The 12,605-nt window shown below is 40.6% G+C and overlaps 1 protein-coding gene across 11 annotated transcripts in view; it reads right to left on the bottom strand.

Moving 5' to 3' along the window:
• ubr4 (ubiquitin protein ligase E3 component n-recognin 4) overlaps positions 1-12,605 on the bottom strand; it is a 65,440-nt gene that overhangs the window by 20,419 nt on the left and 32,416 nt on the right. For 6 of the 11 annotated variants that reach the window (XM_061835549.1, XM_061835576.1, XM_061835565.1 and 3 more), the window contains 19 exons: positions 12,533-12,596; positions 12,230-12,421; positions 11,886-11,956; positions 11,609-11,801; positions 10,847-11,080; positions 8,978-9,148; positions 8,682-8,864; positions 8,354-8,512; positions 7,999-8,151; positions 7,691-7,918; positions 7,331-7,488; positions 7,072-7,246; positions 5,481-5,682; positions 3,579-3,742; positions 3,252-3,468; positions 2,847-3,063; positions 2,305-2,337; positions 2,016-2,079; positions 1,787-1,921 (listed from right to left, as the gene is read on the bottom strand). In XM_061835549.1, the coding sequence (XP_061691533.1) occupies positions 1,787-1,921; positions 2,016-2,079; positions 2,305-2,337; positions 2,847-3,063; positions 3,252-3,468; positions 3,579-3,742; positions 5,481-5,682; positions 7,072-7,246; positions 7,331-7,488; positions 7,691-7,918; positions 7,999-8,151; positions 8,354-8,512; positions 8,682-8,864; positions 8,978-9,148; positions 10,847-11,080; positions 11,609-11,801; positions 11,886-11,956; positions 12,230-12,421; positions 12,533-12,596 (3,013 nt within the window). The remainder of the gene's footprint in view (positions 1-1,786; positions 1,922-2,015; positions 2,080-2,304; positions 2,338-2,846; positions 3,064-3,251; positions 3,469-3,578; positions 3,743-5,480; positions 5,683-7,071; positions 7,247-7,330; positions 7,489-7,690; positions 7,919-7,998; positions 8,152-8,353; positions 8,513-8,681; positions 8,865-8,977; positions 9,149-10,846; positions 11,081-11,608; positions 11,802-11,885; positions 11,957-12,229; positions 12,422-12,532; positions 12,597-12,605) is intronic. The other 5 variants (XM_061835593.1, XM_061835608.1, XM_061835580.1 and 2 more) reach the window with 3 other exon arrangements.

Below are 12,605 nucleotides of genomic sequence, written 5' to 3'. Positions count from 1 at the left end.
AATGCCCATGTATGGAACACGCATCGAAGTGATCCCTAATATGGACCATGAATGGAAACATCCGCAATATGTGGACATGCAATACTGAAAGAATGAATTAGCCCCACCCCTCCCCCCCATCTGAGCATGTCCAGATTTCATACTAAGTAAATTTGTGAGGAAACTGAGATAAGCTCAATTATTCCACTAGAAATACTTTGACATTTTTGTTTGATGGTGTGCCATGTGTGTTTCTTATACCAGTACTTAAATTATACTATTATCTACTATATAGAAGTTGGGAAATTCAATTGACAATACTCTAAATTTTATGTTGTCGCAAACAAACCATCATAATGTCACATCCACTACCATCCACTAGATGTAAGTGGAACTATTTCCATGCAGTTGTATCCCCAGGTCCTTATGACTTGCCCTACAATGTTACTATCATCTATGTTCTGGTCTACTTCTGGTCTTCTAATGTCACATCCACTATCATCCACTAATTGTAATTTAGTAATGTCCACAATGTGAGTGGAATTATTTCCCTGCAGTTGCATCCCCAAGTCCTTATGACTTGCCCTACAATGTTAGTATCATCTACGTTCTGGTCTATTTCTGGTCTTCTGTGCTCATCATGGATTGTCCATGACAAACATCATTTTCAGGCATAAGGGTGTCCATATGTGCATTTGGCACCAGGACACCCTTGGTCACAGTTCAATGATCAACATTGTGGTTGTGTCATCGGTATTGCGGACGTGTCTCGCACACTGGTGGAGAGATGGGTGGAACTGTCAGCTGATCACCACTTGAAGAAGGCAGAAGACCGTGTCATTTGGGGAGTCCTCTAGGGGGGTCTCACTGGAGTATGGAGTATCAAACTCCCTGTCAAGGCTGCCCTTTGTCACTGATTCTGTTCATAACTTTTATGGACAGAATCTCTAGGCATAGACGAGGCGTCCAGTTCGGTGGCGTCAGTATTGCATCTCTGCTTTTTTCAAATGAAGTGGTTCAGATGGTGTCATCAAGCTGTGATCTCCAACTCTTACTGAAGAGGTTCACAGCCGGGTGTGAAGCGGATAGAATGAGAATCAGCACCTCCAAATCTACCATGGTCTTCAGGCAGAAAAGGGTCATGTGCCTTCTCCGGGTGAGATCCTGCCCCAGGGGGACGAGTTCAAGTAACTTGGGGTCTTGTTCACGAGTGAGGGAAGAATGGAGCAGATGACCGACAGGTGGATCGGTACAGCTTCTGCAGTGATTCAGACTTTGAATCAATTTGTTGTGGTAAAGAGGGCGCTAAGTTGAAAGGCGAAGCTCTCAAATTACCAGTTGCTCTATGTTCCTACCCTCACCAATGGTCATGAGCTGTGGGTCGTGCCCGAAAGAACAAGATCCCGGATACAAGAGAGCGAAATGAGTTTCATCCGCAGGGTGTCCAGGCTCTCCCTTAGAGACAGAGTGAGAAGCTCAGTCATACGGGAGGGGCTTAGTGTTGAGCTGCTGCTCCTCTGCATTGAGAGGAGCCAGATGAGGTGGCTGGGGCATCTGATTCGGATGCCTCCCTGACGCCTCCCCGAAAAAAGTTCCAGACCCCTCCCACTGGAAAGAGACCCCGGGGATGACCCAGGACACGCTGGAAAGACCATGTCTCTCAGATGGCCTGGGAACACATTGGGATCCTTCCAAAAGAGCTGGATGAGGTGGGCTGGGGAAAGGGATGTCTGAGCATACCTGGATAGACCTACTGCCCCCACAACCCCACCCAAAGAAGCAGAAGAGGATGGATGTTCTGGTCTACCTTGTGGTTATGGTAGGCAGTACGACTGGTGTGCAGGCTGGAAAGAAGACCCTTAGTCTGCTGCTGCACACCTGCTGGAGTTGGCATTGACAGGAGTAAAGTGGCAAGTTCCAGTGCAGCAGCCTTGTTCTTTTCCTGCAATGATAATGTTAATTTAGGCTCTACTGAGACGGGCAAAGTTTGATTAAAATGGTTCTGTACTATAAGACATTCCAAGGCCTTAATGTACCTTTTCATTAGAGGAACCAACAGCAAAGCAGCTTTCCAGTGCTTCAAGAGCACTGACCACCAGCCTGCAATTCAAAGTAAAAAATTAATTTCATTTCTAGTTTCCAGTGTTCCCAAAAAGTGAGTAAGTGCAAAATTCCAACAAAACTGTAAAATGTATACAGCACACTGCAAGGAAGTCAGAAAAAGATGGTGCATGGCATTTTCAACATCTCAGGCAAGGACACACAAACAGGCACACGTACACAAAAACATACAACAAAACGAGCAGAGAAAGGGCTGTTACTAACCGGTCCAAGGTGGATAAGGACTCAGTTTCACAACTTTTTATTGTATTTTTGGGAGCAAAAGAAAAAAAGAACAAAAGAAGTGTGAGGATCACAGAAAGAAACAAGTGAAATTAAACAACTGCTAAAAACAAATGACACATGCAAGAAAGATGGTTTTGTATTAGCCATGCACTAATTAATCAAAGGAGAACCCCACCACCCGTAATTAAAAACAGCTCAAGCAAAGTTTAGACTTAAGGAAAACCAAATGGAAAATGTCCACAATATATAATAATGATCAGATGTGAATATTTTGGGCAAAATAATACAGGAGACAAACACTAATTAGTCAAACATGTCTGTCATTACAAAATAGATATACACATCAAGATGGCTATTATCACTGCTTGTTGATAACTAGTTTAAATTCCTATATCCATGTCTATTCAAAGTAATAGTATAGGTAACAGTTTGATGATTAATAGAAAACCTCAGCAACCAAACAAGACATACATTAACAGCCTTTAATTATTTTTAAATAAATATATAGTCGAAAGCCGTACCTCTCCAACACAGTGCCACTAGTGGTGGATGGTGTGATGACCTCGCCATCAGAGGTGCCATTGGCCTGGTTAAGGTTAGGACTGCTAACATTGTTTACAGACGCTGAAGAGAAGTCCTCCGGTGGTTCCTCAGGCCAACCAAATTGCTCTTTAGTTTTTCCATAGATCTTAATTGAATCCAACATAGTGACTCCAGCCGGGTCAACCGATGCGCCAACTAATGGGAAAAAGGAAATCAAAACAGCGTGTAATTAAGCACAAACCAAATATAGGTTTGTTGGAAAGTAAAATTTCGCCCCACCCAAAATTCAACCAAATGTCTTGTATTCATGTGGTTTTAGTTCATGGTGGGAAGAATGTTTGGATCATTTTATCAAAGCACATGCAGTGAAGTAATGCACTTACTAAAAACAGACAGCTTCTTGTCAGCCTGGAGCGCCTCTTCTCTGGTGAATGGAAAGTCAAACCAGCGTGCTCTTGTCAGATTGATCTGCATGGTGCGCCCAAAGACCTCCACATAGGAGGGAGCCCTCTCAATGGCCTGAGTGCCAACCTGCACACGCATGCCTGTCATCACCATTGAAGTGTTGCTGTTGACCGCTTCCACGGTGAATCCTCCAGGCTAGATGCAAAGCACAGAATCTCATTAATAGTTTTGTGTATCTCCATAATATGGTGGCTGATACAAACATTACATCAATGCTAATAGCATCATGGAACAATTGGACCTACCTTTGTATTAGCCACATACATCCCAGTAGAGTTGAGCCTGTGTTTGATCTGCTGTCCGTTGTAGACCTGCAGCAAATCATTGCCACCAAACTCTACCTCTGTCAGCTGCTGGTTGTGTTCAAAAAAGTCTACTGGAAATGTCACCTGGGTGGTAGTTCGGGTTGCTAAAGACAAAATTCCCAACATGTAATTCAGAGTCTTATGGATGAAGCAAATTCATGATTGCGTAACTTTGGACAGCATTTTACAAACAGACTTATTCAATTGTATTATACAAACTGAAAATGCATACATAGTGGAACCTCAGGTTATGAACTTAATTCGTTCCATGACCCTGTTTGCAATCTGAAACATTCTTAAATCAAGGTCATTTTTTACCACTGAAACAAATGGAAGTGCAATTAATCCATTCCAACCCCAAAATTAAATTATATTGTGGTTAAAACTAAATATAGTACAATATACAAATAAGCGACAAAACCCTTTTAGAAATAAAACAAATACGATTTGTTAGTTTATTGCTCATTAACTTTAAGGACAGGATGAGGCCTACAGCTTCTCACTGAAGAAAAACAGTCTTGTTTTAACAGGGAAATGCTGATATTGGTGTTTTTTTCTTTTGTTTCTTTTCTAATTCATTGGTTGATTGTGGCAGAACAGACCGATCCATTGTAACCCTTTATCTGTTCATAAAAAATAATAATAATAATCTAACATGTGGGACGTCGCTGTCATTTTCAAGATTAATTGCTCTGTTGTCCAATTTGCTGGACATTAGTTTTGATCATTTTATTACCTAATTGATGCTATCACCTGTGGGTATTTTTCAGTGTAATAAAGAGTGTAAAAAAATTCAACAAAGATAGTGCCTTTTTCAGACAATGATAGTTAACAATACAACAAAAAGATCTTTATGTTTATTTATGAAAAGTGGTTCCTATCTATCTTTAGCAGTTTCCATATAGATAGATCTCTTGTGCCATTCTGACTGTTCATCTTTTTTTTTTTTTTTTTTTAAGTAACATGATAGGCCCAGTCTTCATAATGCTGGAGGTTCTTATTGGTTGAATGTGGGTATAGGCCGAACTTGTGCAGCGTCAACGATTCTGTAGAGAACTATTTTGACATGACTTCATCAACATGTACCATTTGTTGCATTAATTAAAGAAACAATACTATTCAAGTAAAGTTTCTTTCGGCTTGTCCCTTTCGGGGTCGCCACAGCGTGTCATCTCAGATGAACGCACATATACGTTTGGCACAATTTTTACGCCGGATGCCCTTCCTGACTATTCAAGAGATACTGTAAATACCGTAATTTCTGGCCTATGAGACAACTTTTTTCACACGCTTTCAATCCTGTGGCTTACGCAGTGATGCAGCTAATTTGTACATTCTAACGGCCGCGAGGGGGCACTCGAGCGAAAAAGGTAAGAGTGATACAGTCAACTTGGTCGTCTGCTGGCCTGAGCTGCAAGTGAGTCTGCTACTTTATAGACCGCTGAATGATGCTGCGAGCATCTTATTTACAAAATATAAATCACTGGTCGAAATTTCAGTAAGTGCTCGTGATCATAAACTAATTTACTGAGGATATTGACTATTTCAGGTGTCATGTGCAAAGAATTTTGGTCATATTATCCATGAAAATCAGGAGCCAATGGAAAGGCAACTGCACAGCGTGGGGCCAATGGCGAGTGTGACCAGCGTGGTGTTGAATTACGGGGCTCTTATCAGTCTTTTTTTTGTTTTTGTTGTATCACACCAATCAGTGTAATGTAATTTTTTACAAGATTGTGCAATAATTGTTGAGCTGTAAGTAAATCAGTCTGATACTTATCAGTCCAACACCTATCTTGCATCCCTTCCTTCTTTTGATATTAACAAAATAATTCAACTCACCAGTAGCTGCTGCTTTGCGCTTGCGGACAGGTTTCATGATATTGATGCCACAGCTGGGTTGTAGTGAGGGCTGGAGCCAGTACGAGGTGTTGTCCACATTGGCCATGTAGATCCGCAGGCTTCCGTCCTCACAGAGGAGAATCATGGTTGTGCGGTGTTGCTCATTACTGGCAGTGTGTCGAATGGCTACCATGTCTTGAATCTAGAAGTAATGAAAATAAATGAGCATTGGGAGCACTTATGTGACTGTCACACAAGACAACCAAAGAGAGAAAATGTATTCTTCAGGAATGCAAACACAAATGGCATGAAAAATGGAGGTGGGATGCCCAGGGCCCAAGTAGAGATTTTTTTCATTATTCACTATTACCGACTTCCACCACTAATCCCAAATGCATCCTCCAGTGAGTTAGATGAGCAGAGCAAAGGGTCTTAATTGTTATGGGTGTGTGAGAAGTTTTTTTTTCCAATATAGTTGAAAAAATAAAAAATTCCATTTCTTTTCTGTAAATATGTGGTGCTATGTGCACCGTATTTTCCGGACAACAAGCCACTACTATTTTCAGGCACCGCGAACCACCCAGCCTGTTTTCCGACACCCCTCCTAAAAAAAAAAAAAAAAAAAAAAAAAAAAAAAATATATATATATATATATATATATATGTTTAATAAACATACAAGAACTTGTTTGAACATAATTGTTAAAAATGTTTTTTCCCTGTTAAGTTATGGGCATACACAGATGCCTCCCGTCCGGAGAAGAATCAGAATACTGTACCTCAGTCATGTGTAGAAGAAGACATTATGATATAAACAACTGGCCATGAGAGAACGCAGTTCACGTGTGTGTTAAGCTGCACCGCTTCTGGATAAAAGCTTCCGCAATTGATTAAGCAGATCACTGCGCCAAAAGGAATAGTTGTTAAAGTTAAGAAAAAAGACTGGATGATGGAAGGTTTAATGGCTGAAAGCCTGAGTATTACAGTAGGCGTCCAGGAGGATTTTTTTTTCACTGAAAAAAAGAGTTGCATGCTTTGGACAGTATGAGAGATCAAGAGATCAAACTCCATTCCAGCTGTGAGTCCCAGAAGTACATGTACGTGTTTCAGTCAAGCAAGCTATGTAAAACATTTACGTTACAAAATCTGCGTTTGTACATATGTATACATTAAGTTCAGAATGTTGCAGCACGTTTGGTATATAGCCACGACGCATAGACATGCGCGACTCATATTGAAGGGGGGAAAAAAACCCCAAAAAGAGTGGGCGCAACTTATTAACCGGTGCAGGCTGTCGTCCAGGAAATACAGTACGTAAACTTCTGGCTTCAACTATATAAGTATAAGTTTAGACATGACATAACACATTGGAATGTAATGTGTGCACCTTTTTTCACAATCATTAGGTACCAATTACACAATGAAAAATTTAAGAAAAATTAATACTATGTTTATCGCACTTTCATTACCTTTTTGAAAATAATTGTAGAATATTTTTTTTCTAATAATATACCACTATAGATTAGACATTACAGTAGTTTTCAAAATAAGACTTCTCTTTTTATCAATACATGTGTTCTGGTGGCCATTACCTTAGCTTTGGCTGGCAGAGTTTTAATTTCTTGAATGAGGAAGGTGTCAGGCTTAACCATAATAACCAGTGGAATGCCCGTTGTCTGCTGCACACAGCATACCAACCCTGGATGGTTCATGACCTCAGACCACTGGCACAGGGCTGGTGACATTTTACTGCTGCTGCCATTGGAGCTGAAATGGGCAGGACATTAAATATGCGACCTTCCTTGCTATAATAGCCAGAACAATTATAACAGGTTGACAAAATCCCAATACCCTTTCACATTGATGGGGAAGAGTCGCTGAACATCAGTGGTGTTGCGACTCACTGTAGCAGCAAAGGACTTTCCCTGGCTGTAGCTGAAGAAAAGCATCTGAAGCACATGGGAGTAATAGACTGACACCCCTCCTCCAGCAACCTGACCATTGCTGTCCTACAAGTAAAACAAGAACATGTTCATGCATTCAAACAAAGCTGAGGTCTAACATTGTGAATCTTCTGCTTTTAAATCTGACACATAGCTACATTGAATACTTTTTCTTAATTCTAGCTCCCTGACCCCTAAAACACACACACACACACACACACACACACACACACAACACACACACACACACACACACACACACACATACCTTCAAGTCTTCATGGCTTATCTCTAACACATTCGTGACATAAAAAGGGCCATGCTGAGCACTGGTGAAGTCATCCATGACCTCAGTATATATGTAACCAGCTGAAGACATGATGACAATGATATTCTTTCCTTCTTCATTGAAAAGGAAGGTAGCATCGCGGATCTTGGAACTTGGTGGTACGAAGTAGTACATGGGACTCAATGCATCCAAAGATAAGTCATAAATCTGAGAAACATTGAACATGACAAATACCAATCATGAACAGCTTGCAAGTTACCAGTACTTGTATTTTTCTTGTCACTCACCTTCACAAAATCAGCAGTGATGATTGCCAACTCAGTTTGCGAGCCTGGCAACCAAATAGCTTTGATGATGAAGTTGCCTGTAGCTAGTTGTGGGTGCAGCACCAGGTGGTCAGACACAGAGCCTGTGCTGCTGAAAGTCAGTACGTGGCAGTCCTGAGATGGAACAAACAGGGCACATCAAACGTGACTAAAATGAGAAAATTGTTGTACACAGTTTAGTTATTGCAAAGAATGTCAAAAGGGCTACTGAAAAATGAAAAATCTATATGGAGATGATCCAAGTTAATTATTGGTCCTTTGCAGCTTATGTACACAATGAATACAATGTATAAACATGGCTGAGGTGCTCAAGTACCTTGAGGCCACACACAGCCAGGTAATCTTCATTACAAGGGTTGCCTGTGAGACTGAGGACAGTGAAAGGGACTGGGGCAGAAGCCAGACGAGTGAGTGTCAGCTTCCGTTTGCTGGAGTCAGCTTGCTTCAGGAGCGTGGACAGCTGCAAAACAGTTATCTGCAATAGGGACAAACAAGATTATGAAGTATTCTTGATAGAATGTATTGAAATTCTCACTGATTAAATGCTATTCATAACTTCAACACAGCTCTATGATGGGCTTTTATACCCTAGCTAGGAAATTTCCATCATAAGCTTTAGATTTTACACCAGTAGTGAGTCTCACCTTTCCCTTTTCGTGGCTGACTGCAAGGTGTTGCCGGCGGCCATGAGGTGATGACAAGACACACATGGCCACACGCCTCAGCACATGAGCACTAATGAGTTGGCGAATTGTTTGCCCCTGGTCACCACTATAATTCATCCTCACATTCTCAAAAGCCCCTTCCTGAGAGCCAAGAGTGGGTACCTGAAGCGAAAGTGCAGCAGTGAAGAACTGAAGTAAAAATTTAGAAAAACGGTAACAAAGATGAAGACAGAAAACTGACATCAAAAGAAAAGCACCAATATAGCTCATACTACCATTAGCTGATCTGTCATATCCACATTTTTGTCCTGAGTGTGAAGTTCACTGAGGGCTTGCTGTGCCCGACTGCTGCTTCCAACAGCTGATGCCTGCTGGAAATTGGTCTGAATGGCTTCCATTAGAAACATGAGCATCTCCAGTATAACGGAAGCAGTAGATGATGCATTCTGTTGGGAGACAAAGGAAAGGTAAAATATTTATTGTTTGTATAAAAACAGGTCGCTGGAATAGCTGCCCATCTATCACAATCAACCGAAATTTTGGACAACTTCACAAGGAAAATGTCAAATGTCATGAATGCTGTTGCTCTTGTTGAAACTAAGACAATCTTTATCAACCTGGAACACCTTGAGGAAGCACAATGATGGTCAACCTCTCTAAATCATAGTTTAGGTAGGAAAGCATAAAGTAAGTAAAAAAAAAAACCTCCAAATTGAATATGACCTCTACAGACAAAGCCTTTGTAGCTGTAATAGTGTACCCGTTTAAGAGCAGAGAGTGAGTGGCGTAAAGCAGATTCGGCGGATGTGTGTGGTGGAGCAGGAGCTTGTTGTTACAGCGTTCGGTGTGCGTTGCCAAAGCAGGTCGTATCTCGAAAAACTCTTATGTAAAGCTCCTCGTATGTCAAGGTACCACTGTAAATCTGAAGCCAACCAGAGAAAACTATTACCATGTCAGGATTTGATAGTTGACCGAAAAACTGTAAAGAAAACAGTTCTGCAGCTGAAACCATCAACAAGCTGTTTGCTAGTTATGTTCTTCTGTTTGCAGTCATGTGATCATTTTAGTTTTGATGTGACACTGTGAGTGTGAACAATATAACAATTACTTGCCTATTTTGTCAGTGTTTGGGGGAATGTAAGCTTCACCTTCTTACAAATGTAAAATTGCAATTGTTCCTCACTGCCTTGTGAGCCCTGCCATGTGGTAGCATACATGCATGCTAATAACGCATGCTAACACATGAGTGACTAAGTCAACATATGGATTTAAATCCAATTCAAATGCTGTAGTGTGACCTTAAACGGGCAGTTCACGCAAGAAAACCCTCCAATACGTCGGCGTGGAAACAATTCTCCAAAGAAATGTAGGAAAAAATTCCTCCAGAGCGATGTGAAAGACTCATCACTAATCATCACAAACACTTGATTTTAGTTATTGCTGCCAAGGGTGGCACAACCCGTTATTAGGTTCAGGGGCAATTACTTTTTCAGAAGGGGTCAGAAGGTTTTTGGAGGTTTCTTTGTGCCTTTAACAAATTGAATTGTCAATTTAAAACTCTTATATGTATTTGGGTTGCCTCAGTGATATAAATATTGGTTTGATGATTTGAAACCCTTGTGTGTGATTTAAAAAAAAAAAAAAAAAGGAAATCAGGAAGGGTGCATATACTTTTTCATGGCACTGTACCATTAGAAAGAATACTCTTTGATGCAGATTTCTTCAGCGTAATTGATCTCGTCCACGGCTTCACTTGGTGGGATTTTTTTAATTGTCAGCCCGTGTGCCTGTGTTTTTCATTGTATGCTGAAAGGATGCTCCGTAGTTGTTTAAAAATAAACTGTGTAATTCTCTTTGTTTTGTGCTTAGCTTGACTGTAAGCAGCACTAGTAGGTGCAAACAGCTATATGCCTCTTTTTTTTTTTTTTAAGAATATTTACTAATTATATCAACCAAACTACCGCTTCATTTGATGTGGGTGGATACGGATAACATCCATATTTAAACTTTGGTTTCACACATCAAAGCAAAAATATACCCAATCAATGGCTCGTGTCCCAAAAGCTCCCAGGTCTAGTCACTTGTACTTCATGGCACCAATGTAGTTAAAGATAAATTAAGTAATGTTCAATTATTTTCCTTACCACTTGGGAAATCAACTCTTCCTGGCACCCCTCAATACTCTTACACGCACTGCTTTTCTTTGGTCTGTCCTCATCACCAGGTTTGCCATCACAGATGGTCACCTTGCCTTTATCAGAGGGGGAAGCATTCTGGTGGCGGCTTGCATTCTCTGGCATGCGCAGTTCGCTCTGGAATGCTGACGACTCCTTGAGAGTGGAGCCCATACCACTGCTTGGGCTGCGTTTCACTAAAGCCTGTTGGTGATAACACAATATGAACAAGTGAGAAAAGGCAAAAGGGCAAAAAAACAATCCATCACATCATCTACCTTTACAATTTGGAGATAATTCTCTCCCAAAAATTGCTTAACAGAACAATTGCTAGGGATATACTGAATGAATACTAGATTTACTTCCAAAGAAACTCACAAGACAAGAAAAGACAACACATTGGCACAATAAGCCATTACAACAATGTTGCATGCAATTGTGAGTTGAACAATTACAAGTAGCTACATTATCAATTCAGAAAAAATATGTAATATTGATACAATATTGCTACAATAACATAAAATGTGGTTGATGGTTTCTTCATTGCATGCAAACTACACCAAAACAGTTATTTAGGATTAACTAGGAAAACTGGCCTCTCGTATGACCTATGCACTGCAACATGATTTCTGTCAAATATTACTGGGCATGGGAGAACTAGCTATAGAGCCCTGATCAAATAAAATGATTGGATGGAAGTCAATGGGGGAATGACTTGCAAGCCAAAGTTACCGCTGGTGTTCTCTTCCCATGATGACCTGAGGTATTCTGTCTCACCTGGCAGCTGCCATCCTCTTTGGCACCGCAGTCACAGAAGAACGAGCCATATTTGGCATAGGAGATCTCATGGTCTTTATGACAGACCTTGGCGCACACAGTGCATACACCTACCCCATCCACCATCTTACAGGTGTGACAGTGGTACCTATAGAATGAAAAGCAGCAGTGAAGCAACGTTTTGACAAGTCAAGTCTGGGAACTAAACCTAGATCATACAACAATTATTTACCAGTGCTGGTTCATGAATTCTTTCTGAGTTATGGTGAAGGTGCATAGTTTGTTGCAAAGAGAGTCTTCATCCTGTGAATTAATGACAAATTGTTATGTTGCCACTTGAATGTGAGCCAACCAACCAGTTTGTATGTGTATCAATTTAAGAAAATAAGCAATACACTGACCAGATAATCCAACAAGTGTTAATAAAAAAGTTGCAATAACAGACATTTTAACATTACGTTTACATATGCTTGGCAAAAGTCTGACTTCATTTTGAGAGTACTGTAATGTAAAGCCAATGACAATGTCACCCTTTTTTTAAAAGGCAGATACAAAAAAAAAAAAAAAAAGCCTCACAGAATCTTCTGCCTGGGAATCATCATCCTCTACAGCTAGTTCCTCCACCCAGTCCGAGTCCACCTCCATGGCTTTTTCTTCTCCCTCCATGAGTAATGTTGAGCTGCTTTGACCACTGCTTTGCTTCAAGGCATTCATTACATCAGCCAAATAGGAGATGATGTGACAGGAGCATTCCAACATGCTTGCATGCTGAAATCAAACAAGCAGTCCAGATCAATTACTTACATAACAGCCAAATGTGAACTTTTCAAGAACCACGCAAATTCTACAACTGACATAGCCCAGCTAAAATAAACATACCTTTCCTTGGGACGTGTTTGTGCTCACTTTTTCCACAACATTTTTTTGTGTTAAATACTTTTTGCTGTAAAGA

Source organism: Syngnathoides biaculeatus, chromosome 2 (genome assembly GCF_019802595.1).
Source record: "Syngnathoides biaculeatus isolate LvHL_M chromosome 2, ASM1980259v1, whole genome shotgun sequence".
Lineage (NCBI taxonomy): Eukaryota > Metazoa > Chordata > Actinopteri > Syngnathiformes > Syngnathidae > Syngnathoides > Syngnathoides biaculeatus.
The sequence above is the reverse complement of the archived record's forward strand: the minus strand, read 5'-3'. Positions and strand labels throughout refer to the sequence as shown.